The 25,210-nt window shown below is 41.5% G+C and overlaps 2 protein-coding genes across 4 annotated transcripts; one reads left to right on the top strand and one right to left on the bottom strand.

The window, feature by feature from the left end:
- Positions 1-1,458: 1,458 nt before the first annotated feature.
- Positions 1,459-5,309, bottom strand: LOC142761656 (uncharacterized). Of its 2 annotated transcripts, XM_075896537.1 has the most exons (9): positions 4,973-5,308; positions 4,144-4,289; positions 3,951-4,067; positions 3,714-3,879; positions 2,433-2,576; positions 2,132-2,275; positions 1,994-2,043; positions 1,712-1,934; positions 1,459-1,628 (listed from the first exon to the last, which is right to left on the bottom strand). In XM_075896537.1, the coding sequence occupies exons 4-9, from the start codon at positions 3,754-3,756 to the stop codon at positions 1,507-1,509; spliced, it is 726 nt and encodes a 241-aa protein (XP_075752652.1). In that variant the 5' UTR covers positions 3,757-3,879; positions 3,951-4,067; positions 4,144-4,289; positions 4,973-5,308; the 3' UTR covers positions 1,459-1,506. The 2 variants fall into 2 exon arrangements, with proteins under 2 accessions (XP_075752652.1, XP_075752651.1); XM_075896536.1 differs by having other exon boundaries at positions 3,714-4,067; positions 4,973-5,309.
- Positions 5,310-5,333: 24 nt separating this feature from the next.
- LOC142818140 (uncharacterized) lies at positions 5,334-10,479 on the top strand. Of its 2 annotated transcripts, XM_075896534.1 has the most exons (3): positions 5,343-6,878; positions 6,988-7,105; positions 7,208-10,479. In XM_075896534.1, exons 1-3 carry the CDS (start codon positions 5,766-5,768, stop codon positions 8,455-8,457), a joined length of 2,481 nt encoding a protein of 826 aa, XP_075752649.1. In that variant the 5' UTR covers positions 5,343-5,765; the 3' UTR covers positions 8,458-10,479. The 2 variants fall into 2 exon arrangements, with proteins under 2 accessions (XP_075752650.1, XP_075752649.1); XM_075896535.1 differs by having other exon boundaries at positions 5,334-7,105; positions 7,208-7,547.
- The last annotated feature ends 14,731 nt before the right edge of the window (positions 10,480-25,210 follow it).

Here is a 25,210-nt window from a genome sequence, read left to right as displayed (position 1 = left end):
AAAAGGGAATGAGACTTTGGTACATTAGAATTGTCATTTACTGATTTTATTGGAAGAAATGCCTCAAGGTCCTTACTTGTAGGGATATATTACATAAGGAGGAGGGAAAAACAGATAAGCTGTAGCATCAATAAAAAGCAGAACAACAATGCTCATCAAACAAACACCTAAAAAAGTATGACATAACAAACAAAATATACAAAAAATGCAATTCTGAAAATAGAAAAGCTCTAGTGAGACAGCCTACAAATGGGTAATATTTTTAATAAGTTTATTAAATTTAAGCGTATTCATTTCAGTTGCAATATAAGGAGGCAGCCAGTTCAACTCGATAATGGTTTTAGGGATGAATTATTTAGCAAAGTTGGAAGTACAGCAAGCTATGTGTTTAACTTTGAAAGGACGATGGTGATGTGGAAGTATGATTGGAAAAAAAAATGAAGTAATGAGTGGCAGCATATTTTATAAAAAAGAGGTAAACAAACTAGTGTACAATGATGGTAAAGGTTATCAAGACCAGCACAAGCCTTTAGGACTGACACACCAATGAAATGGTAGTAATCAGAAAATAAAATAAAATCTGTTGCATTTTTCCGGAGAGATCGATGTTACTTATGATGTAGGCCTAATCCAGGTGCCACATCTATGAAGTATACTCTATATTTTAGGATGAATTGAAGTAAAGTGGGTGAGTTTAAGCACCTGTTGTTTATGCATGTTGTAGATTACAATTTTAGAGGCAGAGAGGTAGTGGCAACTACAAAGCGAAATAGGTATGACGGTTCCATGTCAGGTCAAACATAGAATGAACATTTAAGTAGTTGTCAGTGGAAGCTGAATCAACATTTATGTCATTAGGAGTATGCGAAGTTCAGAAAGCAGCATGAAACGTTTTGTAAACGTGACAAGTTTAGCCTTACACTTATTTAGAAATGTAGCCATGATGAGCACCAAGTTGTAATTGAACAGAGGTTGCTTTATAATAACTGATAGCCAGAGTTACTTTTCATGGCTCAGTACACTACAAATGTGGTCATCAGTGAAAAAGTCTAGTTTGAGAAAAAATACACTTAGACAAATCATTAACAAATATTAGAAAAAAACAGGGGACCAAGGAAACTTCTTTGCGGAGTGCCAGATATTACTTGAGCCGTCGAAGAGTTAGGCAAAAATCTTTTCCAAGTGGAACCACTTGAAGTGGATTATTGAACCTGGATTTGAAGTGGAACCACTTGACAAGTGGAACCACTTCAAATGGTTCCACTTGTCAAGTGGTTCCACTTCAAATCCAGGTTCCACTTCAAGTGGTTCCACTTGGCAAGTGGTTCCACTTCAAATCCCGGTTAAATAATCCACTTCAAGCGGTCCCACTTGGCAAGTGGGACCACCTGTCTATATCTACTTGTCAAGTGGTCACAGGAACCGCTTGAGCACTTCAGTGAAAACTGTAAACAGATATTAGTTTTAATAATTTATTACTTTACATGAGTGGTATACTTCAAGCATTTAGTTTTCTTTCTTCTTGTTGCGCCGGATGTCCTGTATTTTCTGCGACAAAATTGTCGACAAGTTATCCACTGTTTCTTTAACAGGAACACCCTTGCACGAGCCCCAATGTGTCACAGTGTCTGCAAAAAAAAAAAAAGACAGAAATTAAAACAGGCATGGGAGTCGCATAATTATTTACAGCACAAATCTACCACACCCTTACCAATAATCAAAGCAACCTTGTCTGGGCTCAGCTGTTTCCGCACTACCGCAGTAGGATTTTTGTAATCCTTGGGGGCTAGCTTCCCCCCATAGCTGCGTTCTGCCAATCCTTCACGGCCCCATATGGCTTGGGCCATGTCCTTTACCACAAGGGAAGGTTTCTTGTGGCCCAATATTTTCTCGGCTTGCTGGCTCCCGATGACTAGACCATTTTTCACATGATACTGCAAGTCAAAGCAAGCTGATTAGAAAAGAAATGAAGAGAGCACAGCGATCCACTTACCTTGCCACCACCAATTTCTGTGAATGGAACATCGGTGGCCTTTGAGTCAGCTGCCGATGAAAAATAATAAGTGAAGTTGAGAATTACATCAAAATGATAGCCTTGACACAATGATATTCAAAGCTTTTGAGCTTCTACCTGTGGGCAGTGGCTCTCCAGAAGGCTTGCATTGGCTCTGCAGGCTTCCTGTAGATGTGTCGACACATGATGCCAGCGACGTTGCTGTGGGAGCTGGGTGTGATTTCTCAGCTTGAACTTCTCTGCGCTCAGTCTCCGGAAAATCTGTACACAGTAGAGAAAAAGTAGAAGCAAAACAATTTACTGAGGCTGTTATCAAGATACAACTCTTTATTATCTAGTGAAAAGGCTGAAGGTTTAGCTTTTTGACCAGCAAGAAAGTTTCATAACATTAACATTCATGCAGGTGAGCATACTTCACCTGCAGGGGACTGCTGTGTCTGCTGTGCTTTCTTAGGAGGCGGGGCACTTTCGCTTGCCAGTGTTCCTCGAAGCTGCGAGGCACTTTTGCTAGTAAGTGTCTCTCGAGGCTGCCAGACATTTCCCCCTTGTAGCATTTCTACAACTGAAAAGATAAAAAAAAATTATAAAGATTTGCCAGTAATACTATGAATCAATATAAAAGCCTATAAAGTAAGGTGTTGCACTATCAGCTTCAAATTAAAAGTGAACAGTGGAAAGCATTAGAAATGATAGTCATCCAGTCAGCACCGTTGACAGATGCGCAATGCTCCAGTTTGGTAGCACTGTGCATTTCCATAGTGATGACAGGGCAGCACGCACTGTGCCACTGCTCATGCTTTGCACAGTTTGCATTTCATTCGATGCTGATAGTACATGCCACAACAATCTGAGAAAAGTGTGCATTTGGATAAATTAGTGTTAATGACCCATTCGACATAATCATTTCATCAGATGTACAGGGCTAGAAGAAAGCCAACAGTTGTCTTTGGCTAACCTCCCTGTCCTTCCTCCTTCAATCCTCCTCCTCCTCAACAGTTGTCTTAGCTTATCTTGTCTTTATTTTTACGCTGAAATAATTAGTTGTTGGGGTCTAACATCCCCAAACCACTATATGATTATGAGGACCGCCGTAGTGGAGGGCTCAGGTAATTTAGACCACCTGGGGTTCTTTAATGTGCACCTATCTAAGCAAACATGCTTCAATCATTTTCGCCTCCATGAAAAATGCGGCCCCCAAGGCTGAGATTCAATCCCGTGACCTGCGGGTGAGCGGCAGAGTGCCTTATCCACTAGACCACTGTGACAGGTTGCATTCTACACTGAACAAAACCATGACAATGCAGTTTGTCATAACTGAATTTAAATGGCTATACTCAAGGCGAGTTGTATCACTGTGTAGATTTAATTACAAACCGTTCATGTTTATGGGTGTGCGGTGTCAAAAAAAAAGTTATATAAATCAAAGTAAACAAAAGCTAGGAAGACACTGATTTGTTTGACAAATTATTCAGTTAATATTGCGTTAATTATCTGCTCCTGACATATATTTATACAGCAACATACATTATCTTGCACTTTGACATCAGCTAAACCTGTCCGGTAATGACCTTTTTGACGTCACATTTCACGATACTCTGTGGAAATTCAGGTAACACACACCACTGAAACCTTTTAGATTCTACCAAAGCCACATTTGACAACAAAGATATAGCAATCTAACAAACTGCGGTACACTTACTCATTGAAAGCTTGCAATCCATACTGTCCAATCTTTCATTCATGGCAGCAACTGTCTGTCTCAGTTCATTCCGCTCCCTCAGCGCTTTTTCGTAAGGCTCCTGCCAAGTATATTTCTTCAATTTTTTCTGGTTATGGCCGGTGATCTCGTGCCTTTTTGAAGATGACTGAGTACAACGAATAGTAAGGAGTTGAAAAAGATTGAATAAATTCGAGAAGTGTACATTTTAATGCTTACTTGAGACTCTCGGGCAGCTTTATTTTTTTCTAGCGCACTTGAGGCATGCTGACTCAGTATGCTCTCATAAGCAGCGCTTTTGGATGCTGCCTGACTTTGTTTGAGTTTTTTGTGTGCCTGCAGAAAGAAATGAAAACAAATAAGCAATGTTCGACTGAAACATGGCAAACGTTTAGAGCACTTAGTGTAGTACCTCTTTTGCAGTCAGTGTGCTGTTTGCTGCTGGCTGCTGTAAGTCGAGGTCGATAAGCTCTTCTTCATGCTCAATGTCTGAAGCATTTATTACAGGCCGCGGAAGACGCTTGTTGCTTCTTTGCTTATGCAACTCTTCTTCCGAGTCTGTTATGCACAAATATAAAGTCAAAATGCGTCAATATTAGATTGGAAAAGCTGCAGGCGATGATAACATGGGCACACACACATACACTCAAAGAAAGGTAAGAGTAAAGTGGGCTCCTTTTTGTCCCACAACAATAATTGTCGTCTTGCGTCATTCTTGTTGCATTATCGCCGCGCGCCCAGCACTCTACGGTCACGAACGGCGCGCGTTGTCAGCGTGACGTATATCGTTACTGGCAGGAAAGAGGGCAGTGCCGCGTTTTCAAGAAAGGCAGCGCAAGCAGCTGGGCCAGATGAAGATTATTTCTACTTCTTTAGTGTGTGCTTAACAGTTCTGCACCACTGAGAAAAGCAAATTTGTTCAGCATAGGTATTACATTTAACACAAAGGCAACAAGCTAGAGCATCGAAATTTCTGCATGGTATATATGTGTTGGTTAATACCGTGCGGCCGGCAAAAGCTGTTTAGCAAATATGATGACTCCCAACAGTAATCCCTCAAGCAGAGAAGCATAACAATTACGAATAGCATTATTTGTAGACCACACGACTATAAGCAAGTGGGAGCATATGCTCCTCGATTGCTCATGTGATATATCAAACAATGTGATATGTGCGATGCGTTTGGCATGACGCTACTTATGGTGTCAAACCGCAATAAATTGCTAGCTTCATTTACTTACCTGCCAGCAGCAGGATTCTACAGGTGTACGATCCTGTAATATCCGGGTCTTCGTCGATCCAGAGTGTGGTATACACTTTGGTTTTGTTAAAATCGTCCTTGTTTACCGGGTGGAAGCCCTTGATATTGTGGACGGGTACTAGTACTCTTTCTGATCAAAGCTATTTAAAAACCGCACTAATGCGTACATATTGCTCACACGTACGCCGTGTTATGGCTGTGCACCACGAGAAAAACGTGCCTGAGTCGTTAGCACTACACTGACTACACACAACGACAGTAACAACGGACGAAGGCATGCACGGTCACAGGGCACGGGCAGGTGTATAGTGTACTAGATTAGTACACTATAGTATAGGCAGGTGTACAGTGGTTCTATGCTTCGGCCATGGCTTGGCTAAAAACGAAGCCAATAACTCGGCCGCTAAATAAACGTTTTGTACGTCAAAACAACAGGCGTTGGTCAAAATATCAATTGCCATTATTTTACTCAAATAAACAAAACACATAAAACAGTATCTTGTAAGCATTTATAATAACTACTTTGATATTTGAAGAAGTCAGTAAGCCAGGATTGAATAACTCTGATGGTAAGCCAGTCTCAACTGTTTGTACAGTCAAGCCGCGCCAAGCCATGCCATGAAGCATGTGAATGTCAGACGTCTTTTGTCACATGTGCGTCGACGTCGTAAACAACGTTTGATTGCCTATTAACTGTCTTATTATTCGTTCTTCATTTGAACCTCTTTGGACCACTTTAGCGTGCCCATCAGAAGCAAGCTGTGACAGGCGTGATGAGCACGAGTAAAAATAACCGCAAGCGATATCTAGAACCCGATGCGTGGAATGATCGTTTGCCGAAATCTACGCATTATGAAGTAAGAAAGAATGCTACCGCGCGTTCAACACCGCCTGCTATGGACGTCGGTTCAGAACATGTGGTCACAAGTGCGTCTGAATCCTCGGACGATGATGAAGCATCCGTGTCAGTCGAGGACATTGGACGAGAAAACAACATCGTAGGAGAAGAGTCGGCTGGCGACTGCGACACCGACGATGAATTGTCAGATCAACTCTCAAATGCGACGGAGCCGTCTGATGCTCTGCCAAGCTCCAACTTCTTTCGGTTGGAGTTTGCGCGCCCGCTTGGCAACGCAAACACCTTGTCTGTAGGGGATGCCCTCGTGCTTGTAATGGACTTCGCAATTAAGCATGGTTTGTCGTGGACTGCCATTGAAGACCTGTTAAAATTATGTAATAATATTTTAGGAACGAATCTGCTTCCAAACAGCAAGTACCTGTTCAGAAAGTTCACTGCAACTTCACCACAAGATATGAAGTTCTACTTTTACTGCCCGTTTTGCAATCGGCTGCTGGCCAAGACAGGTGGTAGCTTAAGTGAACGCAATAGTCTGACTGGTATGTGCTGTGGAAAGGGCTACACCGGCCGGAAGTTGACAGCAGATGGCTCCTTTTTTGTTGGCTTGCCATTAAAAAAGCAAATTTCATCCGTGCTCGCTGATGATGGTTTGAGAGAAGACCTTTACAAATCATTAAATGAAAAAAAAGACACAGAAAATGCTAGTGTGTCAGATGTGACTGATGGTGCCTTCTATCTGACCCAGCGAAAAAAGCTTGGTTGCCAGAAAGATGACATCACATTAACTGTCAGTGCAGATGGAAGCCCTGTATTTAAATCAACTAACTACTCCATTTGGCCTGTACATCTGACTGTGAATGAGCTTCCACCACACAGACGGTGGAGCAACATCATTTGTGCGCTCTTGTGGTATGGTACCAAACATCCAGACATGACATTAGTTCTCGAGGCATTCGCCGAACAAATGAACGAACTCTCTACTGAAGGAATCTGCTGGAATGTGAATGGTCGACAAGTGCATTCAAAGGTATCCTGTGTCTCCTTAAAATATTGCACCTATTCAGTTTTGTTTTACTCACGCAGTTACATAGATGTAGTGCTAGGAATGCAAATGACAGCCTTCTCGAACTTTCTAGGTGTACTGCATAACTGCTGTTGCTGATGCACCAGCCCGGGCTTCCATGCAGAACGTCCTACAGTTCAATGGCTATTATGGCTGTTCCTGGTGCCTACATCCTGGAGAATTCATTGAAGGTATAATAATATCTACCTTTTTGCTGGTTATATGTGTTTATGAGTGTCACCTGTTATTTGTGTTCTGCCAAAGCTACATAAGTCTCGTCTTAACTTCTGCAGGATGTGTGAAGTACCCTGTTGGTTCAACTTTTGAAGACAGGACTGCAGCTAGCATGTTGACTGACATGCAAATGGCAGCGAAAATGAAGCGCTCTATCAAAGGGGTGAAGGGGCCATCACCTCTCCTCAACGTTCCTGGATTTGACATTGTCTGGAGCTTTCGCCCTGATTACATGCATGCTGTGTTGCTTGGAGTTGTACGCCAAGTCACAGAACTGTGGTTTTCAGACACAGGAAGGGCATGTTATATTGGGTCTCCTCGGACATTAAGGGAAGCAGATGAGCGTCTCCTAAGCCAGAGACCTCCAGTGTGCTTTAATAGAACACCGAGATCTCTTAAGCTTCGAAAGTATTGGAAGGCATCTGAGTGGGAGTCTTGGCTCCTCTTCTACAGCCTTCCATGTCTGAAAGGCATCCTGCCAGCTCAGTTTCTGGAGCACTTTGCTCTCCTGGTGTCTTCAGTGTATACCCTGTTAAAGAGTCATGTGACATCACAAGAAATTGACGACTGTACATTAGAAATAACAAAGTTTGTTGTCATGACCGAATGTAATTATGAGAAAGCACAGATGACTTCTAATATGCACACACTGCTGCATTTGCCAAAGAGTGTGCTACTGCATGGACCACTTTGGGCTATCTCATGCTTCGAATTCGAAAGCAACATGGGTAACCTAGTAAGACTTGTGTCTTCATCAAACGGTATCCCTTTTCAAATCTTGTCACGAATTCTTCTAATGAGCAATTTTAATCAGCTTCTATCTATGGCATCAGAAGAAGTTAAGGAACTTTGTTTGCACACAAAAAAAAAGTGCATGGGAGTAAAACTGCTTGGAAAACCACAGGTGCCTTCACATGACCTAATGGAATTCGTAAATGGCAAAATCACTGGTGTGCAAAGGATTGAAGAGCATAGTCGCATCTGTGTGAATGGATGCATCATGCATACTGATAATTACAATCCAGGGTCAAGAAAAAGAGACTCAACTGCAGGGAAATTAGGAGATGACTATGTGAAAATAGAGAATATATTCAATGTCTGTAAAGTCGATGGAAGCTCTGAGATTTTCATTGTCTCTCACAATTACCAAGTGAAGAGTTTTGAAGGAGTAAGCCACCTAAAAGTAGCACGCAAATGTGCTTCAAAAGCTATTCATTCAATTTCAAGGTCTCTTCGTCCATGCATATACCTTAATTTGAATGGGACAATGTTTTTTGCGGAGTTGTGCAATCGCTATGGATCATTTTAGTGAAACAGTGATGATTCTCATTCTATCTTATGTTCACTCCCAATCATCTAAATTTTATCCATGTTACTTTTGCTGCTTATTCTGTAGAGTCCACATTTTCTCACTGTTCACTGTTAGCTCACTGTTAGTCTTTCCTAAACCTCTTTTTTTAGCTGTTTCGATGCTGTGAACTTCTTTTACAGCTGTCTCTACGACATTCAAGTTGTAGTTCCTCACACATCTGTCTGACTTCCTTTTTATCGATCAACCTCGTCAGCTCAACCAGTGTTTTTTTTTTTTTTTCAGATCTTGAGTTGGTCATGTCACGTGCTTCTCTTTGCTTTTTCAATCATTTGTGGTTTTTGAGCTTTCAGTTCTTGCCTTAGTGCTTTACCTCCAACTTCAAGTGCTGCTTCAGAAACCATTATTGTTACAATTTTATTCATTCCCTCAATGTTGATATTTTCTTGTCTTAAAGCACTGTATTTCTATCGAAGCATTGTATTTTACCTAATCTCTATTTTTACTCTGACTTTATTAGGGTTGGCCGTTCTGGCAACTTGCTTAGCTGAAAGTGGTACATTTGCTTAAAGTGACAGTCTGAATTTCTGAGAAACCTCATTTTGGCAATTTTTTCAGAATGTGTAGCACAATGCTCTGTTAAATCCACTTTTCTTTCTTCACATTTACACTACAGCTACTTTTAATAACATCCCCTAACTTTCCTTGGCATGATTGTCTGTTAGATAATCAAATCCTTACATGTACATAAAAAGAAAACAAACCCTTACATGTAAAGTTATTTGCTCTTTTAGAGGGACCGACAACAGACTTTTTCAACCGAGTTTCTTCTGGCTCAACAGAAAGCTTATCTTTCATAGTGTTCGTAGCTGCAGTAATTAACCCCAAAAGCACGTATTTTATCAGAGGTATTTTTCAATCTGAAAGGCTCCGAACACAAATGTGCCTTTTCGTCCAGTAACACTGAAAATTGATAGCGATTCCAGTAGCCCTTCTAGCTATTTGTGCATGCTGTCCTTGTGCTTTCGCGGGAGTTTCTGCAACTATATTTAACCACATTTATTCTGAGCTTTACAACTATTTTTAAAAATAACAAGTCATTACATTGACACGATGTGGCTTTATACAGCTTCGCTGTGTTGTGCCACATTGCATGCACGCCTGCACCCAAGGTTTTTGAACCTGTGCCGTGGAGAACTTGTCCTTTGTCGTTACTCTCTCGACACACAAGCCAAGCCTAGTCACTGAAAATGTCATTGCGCATATGTGCAGCCGTGCCGAGTAGCAGTACACGTTATTTCCAAGACAAAATGTAGGTAGAAAAACCACGCTGCTCCAAAATCTTGGCGACCTGTAAGCTGAGTACACGGTTTCATGAGCATGCATAGAAGTTGCTCAAGACGTGCTAACGAGCATGGGATCATTACGTCACGCGAAAGCAGCACCACTTTAATGCGTACTACTAATGCAGGCCGGTATGGATATTTTTATGGATTAATATATTTTACTATAAAGAAGCCAACAATATTTCAATACTAACAAGAAAAATTTCTGACCGCATACACTAATCAACTTTCATGTGACAGGGCACATCGAATAATTTTAAGTTTTTGCTACCGGATGTGCTACAGGTCATTTTTTGCAATCTTTATTAACGAAATAAAGGCATAAATTCACTTCTCATGAGAAAAACAGGGTTGGTTTGAGTCACTATGAGGATCATTCTTTCCATTCGTGCAGTAACCTCATTTCATGTTCTGGGCAGTTGTTGGTCCCTATGAAGGTTGTCACTTATGTGTAGACATAAGTTCAACTGTTTATTATTTTGCTTAATGGAGTACTAGGCTTAAAGCCTCATAAGTACCAATTTCACATATATTTATGCTATTACTTGGGTAAATTGTGTATGTATTTATTTACGTCTGTCCCTTTTTACGTTTGTTCCTTTTCCTTAATTATTGAAGCATAACTGAACCAAATATTAAACTGCTTGGCACAAAGTGGAACCTGTTATGGTACAAACTAGTAGTACTGTCTTAATATTCACTTGAAAACTTGTGAGACATATCACTTATTAGAAGCTGTTTCATAGCAAGTGAAACTTGAATGCATGAAGAATCAATTCAGCACATTACACTATAAGTAGCAAGGAAGCAGGACTACTTGTGAGACAACTTTGAATGTTTGAATGTTTATTTTCATATTCTATGTACATATTCTATGTACAGATAACAAACACTTGTTGGACCTATAGCCAAAGGCTAGTGGAAGGTCCAAATAAAGAATACATATAAAGATTTCCTAGCAAAGCAGCGAGAAGAGAAAAGAAAAAACTGTGGTAATTTTCCAGTATACAAAATATTCAAGATTATTTGAAAATCCATAGTAAATCAATTCAACCAACAAGGAATATACATTACAGTACCAAAGAACAAAGTATACGGGCTACATACAGATGCAATGAGAAGATACAGTGCCATTGATCAAGAAACTATGTCGTACAAAAATCTATACATTTGAATCAGTAAGCAATAAGATGACTATAGGTGACCTGTAAAATACGTACCCTATGAGAACATAGAGATATGGCCATATGTTACCTAATAATACACACTATCGCGTGTCAGTAATTGCATAGAAAGAGCAGTAACCAAATAAGTATAAAATTCACTACCTTGAACCATACTAACAACATTTCCATAATTTACTGTGTCTGTAACAAAGAAAGAAAATATTGTTTCAAGGCTTTAGGGAACTTTATGGCAATGGAACCTGTTGTGTCTCCGCTCAAAGCAAGAGGGACCATTTGACAGCAAGTGGTCTCTCTTGTGGTCTGTCAATGGAATCCACTTGCTCTGAAGTGGCACCACTTGGCAGCAAGTGGGACCTCTTGAGAGACCACTTGACAGCAAGTGGGGCCATTTAAGGGACCACTTGGCAGCAAGTGGTACCACTTGAGAGACCACTTGACAGCAAGTGGGACCACTTGAGAGACCACTTGGCAGCAAGTGGGGCCACTTAAAGGACCACTTGGCAGCAAGTGGGACCACTTGAGAGACCACTTGACAGCAAGTGGGACCACTTGAGAGACCACTTGACAGCAAGTGGGACCACTTGAGAGACCACTTGACAGCAAGTGGAACCACTTTAAAGACCACTTGGCAGCAAGTGGAACCACTTGAAATCCCACTTCAAATTTTCGCCTGGCTTAATGGCTAAGTACTTAGCCATTAACAGAGGTGAATTGACTGCGATATCAGAGGAACCCTTGTATACTAAGATGTGTGTGTGAATGTTCAGTTGTGTTAACTATGGAGTCTATGGCCCGTATTCACAAACCAACCTTGGCCTTTCCTCGAGTTCTCCTCAAGCTTCTGTACCCTCTACTTGTGTTATAAAGGCACAAAAATGGTAAGGAGGTAAAAAACTACAACAAGACTGGTTCACGAATACTGGCCAACTTTATACATCAAGCGCAATAAAGGCTTACAACCGATAGTAAAAACTTGAGGGAACACCGAGGATGGTTAGTGAATACAGGCATATGGTCGGAGACCCAATCAGTGCGTCGAAAAAACTGGGAAACAAGATTTCAACTTGAAAGCCAGTGTCTATTAATAAGCCATGAGTAAATTATGTCAGCTGATGATCACAAGGAAATTCCTTACAGAAACTGTGCTATTTAAACATGATGTTCTTTGAAATAATTATTTATTTGAGTTTGAATGATGCCTTCGAGGAGCTTGGAAAAGGTGTAAGTGAAAGGAATGGGTCTGTAGTTTAGAGAATCAGGACAGGTGCCTGATTAGAACATTGCATAACTTGGCTTCACACATGTCATGAGGAATGCAGCAAAAGGATAATTATCAATGAAAAAAGTGCAGTAAAGGCTTCAAAAATACTCCCAAATATATTTTTATTATATCGTGGCTAAAAACAAGAAGATCCATACTTGCAGCACTTTTATTGTTTGTAAATAAAGAAAAAATACCATCTTTACTGATGACTACAAATTTATTGCATAGAATAGAGAAATTATGAAATGAACTAAAGATTCGAAAAGGAGTAACCATTTCAAGAGTGAAAACAGATGAGAAGGCTTTTATAATAAGATAGGCAGAATAGACGCCATTCAGCTAGTCAATGTTCAGATGCATCAGGACATAAATGTGGCTTATATTACATTTCAAAATCTCTAGCGATTATTACATAGCATAGTGGACACGCAGGGGCGTCTGCGTAAGCAGGCGTTTGGTGTGTAGCGACACCACGGACCCGAGCTGGGGGGGGGGGGGTTTCTCACCAGAGATGAATTGGCCACCCTGGTGCAGTATCTGGCCACTACCTCCCACATGCATACGTCAATTAACTCACGACCTTCAGTCCCCAGCAGCTGCGAAGCAACCGACCACGGCGGCGGTCAGATCTGCAACGCAGCAGAGGGTGCTAAGAATCTCTGGATCCAGACAGGCCGCCGTTGGAACCTGAACTTGGCAACTTTTAACACTAGAACCTTATCTAGTGAGGGAAGCCTAGCTGTACTACTCGAGGAGCTAGAGGGTGTTAAATGGAATATAATAGAACTCAGTGAGGTTAGGAGGACAGATGAGGCCTATACGGTGCTATAAAATGGGCACGTCCTTTGCTATCGAGGCTTGGCTGACAGAAGAGAACTGGGAGTGGGGTTCCTAATTCCCAGAAACATAGCTGGCAACATATAGGAATATTATAGCATTAATGAAAGGGTGGTAGGTATCGTAATTAAACTCAATAAGAGATACAAGATGAAGGTGATGCAACCTTACGCGCCTATATCCAGCCACGATGACGCATCAGTTGAAAGCTTCTATGAAGACGGACATGGAATCAGCAATGAGTAAGGTAAAAACACACTATACTATACTGACGGCAGACTTTAATGCAAAGATAGGAAAAAGGCAGGTTGGAGACCAGGCAGTAGGAGATTATGGCATCGGTACTAGAAATGCCAAAGGAGAGCTACTAGTAGAATTTGCAGAACGCAATAATTTACGGATTTTGAATACCTTCTACCGAAAACGAGGAAACTGTAAGAGGACATGGAGGAGCCCTAATGGGGAAAGTAAGAACGGAATAGACTATAATGAGTGCACGCCCAGGCATCGTGCAGGATGTGGAAGTGGTTGGCAGGGTATGATGCAGTGACCATAGAATGGTACAGTCTCGAATTCACCTAGACTTGAAGAAGGAACGACAGAAACTGATGCGCAAGAAGCCAATCAATTAGCTAGCACTGTGAGGGAAAGTAGAGGAATTGAGAGTCTCCCTTCAGAACAGGTGCTCGGCTCTTATCGAGGAAACCAGCCTTAGCGTTGACGCAATGAATAATAATCTGAAGAGCATCATTATGGAGTGTGCAGTGGAAGTTGGAGGTACGGTACTTAGACAAGACACTGCCAAGCTGTCCCAGGAGATGAATAACCTCATTAAAGAGCGTCAAAGCATGAAAGTCTTAAGTACAACAGACAAAATAGAACTGGCAGAACTTTTGAAGTTGATTAATAGGCGTAAGGTATTCGAAGTAAGAAGGAAGGTATAACATGGAGAGAATTGAACATGCTCTGAAAAATGGAGGAAGCGTCAAAACAGTGAAGAGGAAACTTGGAATAGGGAAAAATTGGATATATGCACTAAGGGACAAAGAAGGCAAAATAACTACCAATATGAATAGGATAGTTAAAATAACGGAGGAGTTTTACAGAGATCTGTACAGTAGCCGGGACAACCACGACTTTAATACTATAAGAACTAGCAGTAACCCAGATGACACCCCACCAGTAATGATAGAAGAAGTCAGAAAATCTTTGGAGAGCATACAAAGAGGCAAAGCTGCTGGTGAGGATCAGGTAACATCAGATCTGCTGAAAGATGGAGGACAGATTGTGTTAGAAAAACTAGCCACCCTGTTTACGAGGTGTCTCCTGACAGGAAGAGTACCAGAGTCTTGGAAGAACGCTAACATCATCTTAATACATAAGAAATGAGATGACAAGGACTTGAAGAATTACAGGCCGATTAGCTTGCTCTCTGTAGTATACAAGCTATTTACAAAGGTAATTGCTAACAGAGTAAAGAAAACATTAGAATTCGATCAAGCAAAGGAACAAGCAGGATTTCGAACAGGCTACTCAACAATCGACCACATTCATACTATCAATCAAATAATAGAGAAATGCTCAGAATATAACCAACCACTATTCATACCCTTCATAGATTACGAGAAGGCGTTTTATTCATTAGAAATATCATCAGTCATGCAGACACTGCGGAATCAGGGCGTCGATGAAGCATATACAAACATCCTGGAATACATCTACAGGGGATCAGCTGCTGCCATAATTCTTCATAAAGAAAGCAACAGAATACCAATCAAGAATGGTGTAAGGCAGGAAGATACAATCTCCCCAATGCTATTTACCGCGTGCTTACAGGAGGTTTTCAGAAGTCTAGAATGGGAACAGTTAGGGATAAGAGTTAATAGAGAATACCTTAGTAACCTGCGCTTCGCCAATGACATTTCATTGCTGAGTAACTCAGGGGAATAATTCCAACTCATGATTAAAGAATTAGACAAGGAGAGCACAAAGGTGGGTTTAGAATTAATCTGCAGAAAACGAAAGTAATGTGCAACAACCTCGGAAGAGAGCAGTGCTTCGAGATAGGTAATAGTGCACTTCAAGTCGTTTATTTATTTTGATTTCATAATACCCCTAAAGGCCCCCGAAGGGGTATTACATAGGGGAACGGACACATGAAACAAATCTTTGTACGCTTATACAATCTAAAAACAAGATTATACAAAATAGTGAAAGCGAGCTAAATACAAAAAGCAACAACAACAACCAAAATCAGATACTATGAAAAAAAGAAAAATAAGTAGAGATAGAATATTGAATACTGGAAACATAAATTAAGGGCACTAACAAATACAGTATACAAGGAAAAAAAAACTAAAACGATGGCATGATCATAAGATACAAAAGTTCGCAATTAACACATATATAATATAAATCAAGTGCGTACAATGGTCGTGAAAAACATTAACACATGATAACAAGAATATTAAACACTGATGTACGTATGAAGAAACTTAATTAGAGTACGCGCGGTGGATATCTAGTCGGAAATGTTGAGTAAAAGTTCGTGAAATGTTGTGAACTCTGCTTGAGTGGCAATGTGGGGTGGCAAGTTATTTCATGCAACTATTGTTCAGGGAATGAAGGAATTAGCGTAATGAGCAGAGCCACAAGTTATACATTTTATCTTGAAGATATGGTCTGTGCGTGGAAAGATGACTGTTGGTGCTTTGAAAATGCGGTGAAGGTATGGGCGATGATAGAGTTTGTGGAGAAGCGAAAGGCGGGCAGTTCTGCGGCGATGAGTTAAGTCGTCAAGCTGAGCGCGAGTATTTAGTAAAAGACTATGTCTACTTAGTGCAGGTAATAACCACGGAGCCGAACCAAGAGATTGAAGTAACTAGAAGAATGAGATTGGGGTGGAGCACATTTGGCAAGCACTCTCAAATTATGACAGGTAGATTGCCACTATCTCTCAAGAGGAAGGTATATAACAGCTGTATTTTGCCGGTACTTAGCTATGGAGCAGAAACCTGAAGACTTACAAAGAGGATTCAGCTTGAATAAAGGATGACGCAGCGAGCAATGGAAAGAAAAATGGTAGGTGTAACTTTAAGAGACAAGAAGAGAGCAGAGTGGATCAGGAAACAAAACGGGGTTAAGCATATCATAGGTGAAATCAAGAAGAGGAAATGGACATGGGCTGGGCATGTAGTGCATTGACAGGACAATTGTTGGTCGTTAAGGGTAACTAAATGGATTCCCAGAGAAGGCATGAGAGTTAGGGGGAGACAGAAGGTTAGGTGGGCAGATGAGATTAAGAAGTTTGTGGGTGTAAAGTGGCAGCAGCAAGCACAGGACCGGGTTAACTGGCGGAAAATGGGAGAGGCCTTTGTCCTGCAGTGGACGTAGTCAGGCTGGTGATGATAGTGGACAGCACCTCAACTGACGGCTTGAGGCTTTGAGCATTTTTCTGTAATCCATATCACTTGCTGTTGAATTCCCAAGGCTTAATAGGGTACAGTGTAGATCTACACAGACATTTTTGTTTCTTCTTTTTATTGGCTCTTTGAGGCAAAAATGCACATTTACTACACCGTACTTTTGTAACAGGTATGTGTCGTGTGAGTTCGGGTGGTTTTCACACCACGGAAATGTGTAGGCTAGTGTGAGGTTCGCTTTCAGCGATGATGAATACTGATGTTGAAAACAAACACAGTGCAGATAAAAACTCCTCCGTATGAACTACGCGATATTTCGGGCGTCGTATATGGTGTCTATGTTGCGACGGAAACTACCGTAGAGTTTTTTCAGCCGATGTGCCTCGCATGTGCTGGTTCATACGAACTAGATGGTAGAGGCCTGCGCTGGATGCACATGACACCGATCCGAATTGCCTCCGCGGTAGGCGAGGGCTCACGCTCAAACCTTCGAACCTCCGAAGTCTGTTTACACTCGCTTTTAGCACAGAAAGTCACAGATCAAAGCACAAGAACACCGACATGCTCCTTTCGCTCGGCCGACGATCGCACACGGGACCGGCGCTAGCATAGCCGGCCGGCATTCGCTGGATTTGTCGGCGTCGCTCGAACTCGGCACGAAACCACGTCACGCTGGTAGCACTCGCAGTCGTTCGTGGTTTCGTTGTCGTTCTAGATTACGAAGCGGTCATTCAGGAACGTTTGGAGTAGTTGTCATGCTTGCTTTCAGCACTCGGCTGTGCCTTCGAAGCGGCGGCCATTAAGCACAGCATTCGGAGTCATCGCGGCCTCTGGTTGGTTGGCGCCACTGTACGCGTGGTGACGTAGCGTACGCGAGGCGAAATATCAAGCCATAGCCTCCTATATTTTTTTATAGAGGAGGCTATGATCAAGCCCGGCCGGCGAGTTTACAAAGGCGAGCGGATAGAGCCACCCACAATGCACCGCGGCTCAGCGCTCTTGGAGGCTATGCATTTCCGCCGGCCTAACTGTGTTATCGCGCTGTCGCTCCCCGCACTTTCGTATAGTGTTGCCGAAGGCTGCTGCTGCAGCTAGCGGGGGCCGCCTTGCTCGCAAAGGAAACCCCTCAAGGCTTTAGGACCTGCGGCGAGTTGAGTTGGATACTCGCGAAGAAATCGTGTGCGCCCACCTGTCGCCTCTCGCAACCGAAAGCCGGCTCGTTCATGACGCAAGTGGGCACTGGAACGATGTGATCAAGAAAAGGAAAACCCTCTACGATTGACATCTCGCAATCGTTCATGTTTAAAGCAGTGCGCGCGCCTTGTATCGCCGCTGCGCTGCGCTCCTCGCTCTGCCCAATGTTTTGCCGGCCCGTTATCAACGATATAAGTTTGGATGTTTACTAAGTCGTATGCAATTAACACAAAACGACGCGATCACGTACTTGTGCAAGCCTTGCCTCGTCGCTGGTCAGAAAGGGGGTTTCGGAAAAATCACACTCCGCTACGTCGCGGTCGTCACTTCAGGGTTAATTAGCTTTAGCTGATGCTCAGCACTGACTTCTAAGCTGCGCATTATGAATAGGAACGTGCCATGCCACATGGAGACCTTCCAAACACCATTGTGCGGCTTAAAAAAAGTAAAGCTTCCGGCCTCGCCCGTTCATATATTCAACGCCTCCTTGATATATTACACGGACAAGCTAATACGCCATCGTTAAGGCAAAAGAACGCCGCTGAATAAATATTGCCTATCGGCGCAAGTAAGGTTAGAACAAAAACAAAATTTTTCTGGTGCGTCCTGCAGAAAAAAAGCGCCCGTGTTTTCTTTTCTTTTTTGGCGCTTCAGTGCAGCATGCATGTGTAATGCGGTGAAGCTGTGAGGGCACGCGCAACTTTATAATATGCGACCGAGCACCTCGACATGATGTTTTTCTCTTTTTTTTTTCTACAACCCGCCCTTGTCCAACAAGCAGTCATGCAAACTTGATGGCAAGTAAAAAAAAAAACATACCTGGCCACAAGTGCCACATAGCCGTCACATGAAATTGAAATAAAAGCAGGAGTGCAGACCATGCATAGAGATACACTGGAGGATGTTCTAAAGCATAGACCATGCTCTGAATGAAACATAGAGAACTTTGATGCTAGTGTCTGTGGCAGCTGCAACGCACAGCACTTCAGCTAGCATGGCAGGGATGGGTAGTACACGAATGTGTCTAATGTTCGTTCTTTTAGCTCCGTGTGGCCTGAATTTGCTTTGCCACAAGACAAAGTTTAGCAAAGGTTTAAAATCAATGCATAGCTATAAACACAGCCACAAGTGCATGGGAAGCCTGCAAACACGAAAACTAGGCAAATCTGTGAAGTACCCATCATTCCCATGGCAACTAAACGACTGCAGTGCCAGAGTTACTTTTAGGAAACTATGAGACCATAAAAGTCACCCAGGATCTTGCAATTACATCTTGTTTTATTTTGCATCATTTAAAAACAACGCTTTGCTGGTGAAATGTCATTCGAAGTATCACAGGATCATTGCTTGCTTAGACCCCTCATCATCCAACCTTGTATAGGTCAGAGCCAGTCCTTACACATGTACCTGTTCAAATAAACATCCGTGCATATGACTGCCTGATTTGTGCAAGGATTATAAGATGCAATAAGACTTTACAATTCATTGGTATACACTTTAGAAACAGATATTGAATTCAATGCAGTAAATAGTTCAACTGCCTTTTGCAACACAGCATATGCCAGGTAGAAAATGCAGCAAAGGCAAATATTTTCTGGAAATTGTTTTGCAAAGCCTTCACAGGCATGGTGGCAAATATATCGGTTAATGCCAGCAATTTCTATTTTCTGCGAAGCTCTGAAAGCTCTTGCACGAGTTGTCTAAAATGCCTATACACATCTTCAGCCTATGAACTTGGCGTTTCACTGCAATGTAATGTTAAAATCAGAGGAAATAGTAAACCGCACCGCCTGTAAGACTTATAAGCTGTGGTAAAAAAAAAAGCAATATATTTCTTAATTTTGAAGAAGCATTCTGAACAAAATTAGACCAACCGAGGCTGCCACAAGTGGCCTTGAAAATGTAAAAATACTCGCCAACATAAGCTGCTGGTCTAATGTGGAGGCCACGCATTTCAGTCAGCTGTACACATCGGTGCTAAGTCTTTGTAATGCTATGAAAATATTCATAATAGCACCTATAGACACAGCATAATACACCCAGTTTATTATGTCTTTTGGCATTGAGGATAAAAGATAGCTTATTCCTTTGCATACATTTCTAATATTTTTGCAGTTATGAAGATTAGAAGCTTGACGACTGCTGGCATACTAGTTTATGTTTCTCAAAGAGATGTGGACATCTATAAATCCAGAAGCCCGAAATATAAATTTGAAAACGTGCGAGGATATCCAAATGCAGAGCTGTGAAATGTTATGCTCACACCTCTTATTTAATCTCTATACGAAGTTTCGATTCAGCAAGGCATTATACAAGTATCGATGTTCATATGCCTCATGACTGGCATGTGTATTTGCACAAGTTTTTCACTGCCATTCAGGGTTGTTGCAAGTACTGTACTGAGCATGTGTTCCTCTCTCCCCCTAAAATATCCCTGGTGACAGCACTGTTGCCAGCACCATAAATGAAGCATTGCAGGCAGTGACTACAGTGCCAAATGCATGAAACACCTCGACATTGAGGTCTCGTCATACAAACTAGCTAATCTCAAACTTTGCGAATGATTGGGCTACGGCCCAACTGGTGCAAGGGTTTCTTGCGAGAAGAAAAAAAGTAATAAAAGTGAACTGCTCTCTTAGCCCTTTCAGATACCACCTACGAAGAACTGTATGTACTTGTGTGAAACTCACATTTCAAGGCACTCGATATTCTATTGCAACAAAAATAGTGGCATAACACGAGGTGCATTCAAAAAGAAACCGAACTTGTGCTTTACTGTAGTCTTTGACTTTGTTTCTCGGCCACAAGTATGGCCAAACAAAAAATTTCATATTGGAAGTGCCGCCTGCTGCCTTAGTCCATATCACAACTATGCGACATCTGGTGGAGGTGGTTTCTTTTATGTTCTGGGCACCCCCATCAAGCCATGAACCCAGCTCCAGTGCCAAAAAAGATACCCGACGCCGACCTTGAGCCTGTAATCTTCAACTTCTTCAAACATTAATGTTTTTTAGATTACTGCATAATTTTCAATAAAGTAGTGGTAATGGCAGTTCATTTCTCCAATCTTACCTCAACACTGTAGCAGCTTGGTGCAGCACGTGGCAAATAGATTTAAACATGCGTAAATTTAAGCAAATGTACGTAAGAAGCTATGCAGACATTTTGCTAACATATTATTTAAATGTCCTACACAATCGGGTCAGCTCATATAAATAATTAGGTGTTCTTATCACATTGAACTTACCTCAGGCACCTCACACTGAATATGTTACTAATAATGCCGATTACAAGTTAGGCTACATACATTGCACCTTCTCAAAACCCCGATATACACTAAAACTACTCCTATATGAAACATTATTACGTCCCAAACTTGAATATGCCTCTTCTGTGCGAGACCCTAGCCACGACAACTTGATTCACTTGTTTGTACAGAATAACTCCATCCGCTTGAAACTTTCTCACTGTAATTGCATTGCTGGTATAACTTCAATGAAATCCAGCCGAAGCCTTGCTTCTTTTGCACCCCCTTGGAAAATATCCTATTTGGCTTCATTTCACGAATTATTCTGTCATACCACCCCGCATGACCAACTAATCCTGAATCCTCAGTACATATTCCATTGCAGTGACCTCGTCATAAGGTTGGCATCGCATTATGCAACTCCCAGTGTTTTCATGTTGTACATTGGTACATTGAAACCAACTACCTGAAGACATGTCACTATTAGTAATTGTTTTCCAATAAACTTTACTCAGTATTCTGTAATTATCCAAAAGAGACTAACTAATATTCTGTATTTACAGGCTGAATTATGTATTGTGTTTGTTGTCCTTACACAGCTAACATTGTGTAATGATGAGTTTATTCTTTGTTTAGTAACTTTTCATGCTGCATTTTCCTTGTCTACTTTGTAACCAGTCCCCTCTATTAATACCGTAAGGATTTCGAGAGTAAATAAAATAAAAATAAATATGCAACTGTATGCTGCAAAACGAAGTTAAATAAAGAGATTAGAAAGTCAATATATTTTGATGTTTCTTAGCCCCTACATATATAAATAAAAAAATCAAGGGGTGTACACAATTGTGTACATAGCGTGTCAAACGGTTGACATTCACCCAACATTCCTTACAAGCACTGAAAGTCGATGATTCAGTCCTTTTTATGCCATCTTAGTCGGACATCAGGGGTTGGCACTCCTTTAAGAATTAGTGGAGTTCGCTTGTTTGGGATTCAACAAAACCAACTTCATGCTTCAAAAACTAACATTTTTCAGGCAAAGTAACATGAAGTATCAACATTTTTAGGCTTGCTCTTGTAATTATTACAGTTCATTTATAATTTTAGTGAAGTAAAAGGTTAAATTATGTGACAGCTTTGTGTTAGTAACAACAACAAAGCATTCAGAAATACTACACAAAGGCAGCTGCTGTCCCTATCACAGTACATGTCCACAATGAGGAGAACGTTAGTATACCTTGTGTAGCACATGTGAGAAAAAGACTCGACAGGTTTTCACACAACCAATGTTTTCTTTATTTTCTGTCCCCCTCGCGCCAGTATTGCTGCTGGATCGCACGTGATCCCGCGCATCCCCTTCTTCCATCACGACGCGATCCCCTTGCTGTTGGTGGCACTACAACCCAGTGGCATTCAAGCCCTTAGCACCGAGGTTCACACTGTTTTTGGTGGCCAGCCTGCAAGTAGGAAAGATACCAAAGTGTTTTTAAGTGTCGAGTTCTGTGACCTGCTTTCAAGTCAATTTTTATTCTAGTTTCGCAGAACTTTGCAAGGAAATATGAGGAAATGGAAACAGTCAGCAACCCTAGATGTATCAGAACTATAGTACAAGTCAAAAAAAAGGCAGGAAATTGAACACACAGAGAAGCACACAAGCAGCACAATAAAGAGGACCCCAAGACATAATGCATACAACACCATGAGAAGTGCATTGTCGATGACATATTTTGATCACTAAGCTTACCAGATATATTTTCGGCAAGCAATACACCTATAGGGTACTGCACATGGAGATGCATGTCAACTGTGGGCACACAGTATTGAGTTAACATGGCTCACATTTTTCTATGCTTCATGGGCATGTAGGACTGCCTTGTGGGGGTGCGCGGCAATGGATGGTGGAGCTTGTGCGCTGAGAAGCAGCAGAGGTGGCTCAATAGGGAATGAAAGCACCATTTGCAAGAAAAAAAAAAGGGAGTTCAATTATTTTGTATTAACGGCGTGTTACTATTATGTCCTTATTGTACCAAACTCATGAAAATGAACATTGGTGATTTTATTATTTACAAGTAAGCAAATACACAAGTGAAATAAAAACTGTCTGTTTGCATCCTTTTTCACACACCCCACGGGCATCGAGAGGCTAGACGAGACCATCTGAAGCTTCTGGTGGGTAGGGTACAGTGACGATAAATCTATTCTAGCTTTATTTAGCGCTCATAAGTATATGGGATGACTGCCAGTTGGGCGTGTTGGTAAAGATTCATGATGAAACAAGCGCAAACAAGTGCAGTGTCCTCTCCGAGTCTGGGCTTATAAGTAATTTAGTCATTCAAATGCAAGCTCTGAAGGCCAGAATGCAAGGCAGCACCCCAAGTAAGTCTTTCACTTTCAAGTGACTATGATAGTCCTCCACTGCTTTGCTGTTTTGTATCGCAATAAAAAGCATACGTCTGAAGTTCCAACGGCTTCTCTGGCCAGTGTGTAGAAATCCTCGGAAAAAAATTTTTTATTCTGCGTTCAGTCTTCTTCCATCGGAGCGATGAACGCCCGGAACGATGGCTGGTGGACGTGATCACAGTGGTGTGAAAGTCTAAAACTGAAACCGTGTGCAGTTTTTGCAAGGCCTTCACCAATAATACTACATACACCGTTCTGGTCGTATAAAGCATGGAAATTGTCAGATAATGTATTACCGAAGTTTCTCCAGCTTTGTTTAGTTAGCCTCAAAAACCACCACAGTTGAGGGGAAGAGTTTGTTCCAGCAACACTGGTACACCAGCATTGTGAAACGAACTGTAGTGGTTTTACTCCTGCCAAGTGTGCATGCAACTAAAACAAACATGAAATGTCCTTCACAAAACAGCAGAATGTCCCCGCTGTCTTGCAGTTGTGTTTAGGTGTTCTGCGTTGCATATGGGATGAGAGCCAGCATGGGCAACATGATTAAGCGAAACGTGATGGCAAAATGTTCTCCAATGTTAGAACTTTGGTAAGTACTGTTGTGCTCTTTAAGCACGAAGGCTCGCGCAACATTACTAGATGACACTGGACCCACTGGCAAGGTTTGAAAATTTACTGAAATCAGTTGTGCTAATACTTGCCAAAGACTTTTTTTTGTTGTTGTTGTTGAGAGCGGCGCCAGACGCAGCACTCGCTTTTCTCTGCCGTAGGCAAGCACGCGACCGTCTTGCCGGCAGTGCCACGGTGCCTCTTTGAACGCGTGATAAAACAAGCAAAAGTACTCTCTTGTGCAGTCTAAAGTTGCCTCAAGAGAATGAAATGCAATTTCAAGTTAAACATGTTTGTTTTTAAGCAAAATCAGCCTACTTGCGAGCATTTCTGTGTGGATAAATAGAACCACATAGCTGCTGGGTGATGCCAGCAGTTGCTTTGTAGATTTTCAACATCCAAATTACTCCTTTTATATGGTACAAAAACATGCTCATTGGTGCTGATGAGATTAACAATCTTCTCATTTTCACCATAATAAGCAAAAAGTTCTGTGCAGTAGACAGTCCCTTTAAACAAATTGTACCACAATATTACAGCTTCATTGCACTAGAAATACTACAAATTGATTACATATAACGAGCCCTCCTTGCAGCGAATTCCGAATATGCATGAAACCTGACAAGACAGCTTGTATATGCTTGGTAATCATTAGTTCTACCATTCAACATTTGATTGAAAAATATAGGCCTCCAACAGTTTGCCCTGTCAGAAAACATGCATGTGATTTTCGGCCACAACTTCTTCCACGCACCTGTCCAAAACTGCCAGAAGAAGCAAGAACTGCAAGGTTTAGTGATGGGCAAATAGTTATGTGAGGTTGAAAAAGTAGTAATTTGGTTGAATCATTTAAACCAAGCATTTTTATTATGATCCAATAACCTTAAAAATTTTACGAATAAGAATTAGGCTTGTACGAATATCACATGCGCTTGTGTAATTTCCTCGCCTCTTAGCAGTGTCCTTTTTTGCTCTTATACCAGGAATGTCTCTTTCTTGTAGATATCAGTGAACTCACTTCAGAGTCTACTCACTCTAACTCGGATGGAGACGCTAGTCTCAGAATGAGTTAACATTTCTGTGAGTGTGCGTCTAAATGAGTCCGTCTCTGGAAAATTTTGGTGTTTCTGAGTCCGAGCGAGTCCAAAGTGCAAGATACATTTCCTGAGGGAATCTGAGTTCGATTTTTATTTGCCAAGCTATGGTCATACCTACTCGTCTTCAGTATTACTATCTGCTTTACC

The sequence above is a fragment of the Rhipicephalus microplus genome, chromosome 5, assembly GCF_043290135.1.
Source record: "Rhipicephalus microplus isolate Deutch F79 chromosome 5, USDA_Rmic, whole genome shotgun sequence".
Lineage (NCBI taxonomy): Eukaryota > Metazoa > Arthropoda > Arachnida > Ixodida > Ixodidae > Rhipicephalus > Rhipicephalus microplus.
This window is presented reverse-complemented; position numbering and strand designations above follow the sequence as displayed.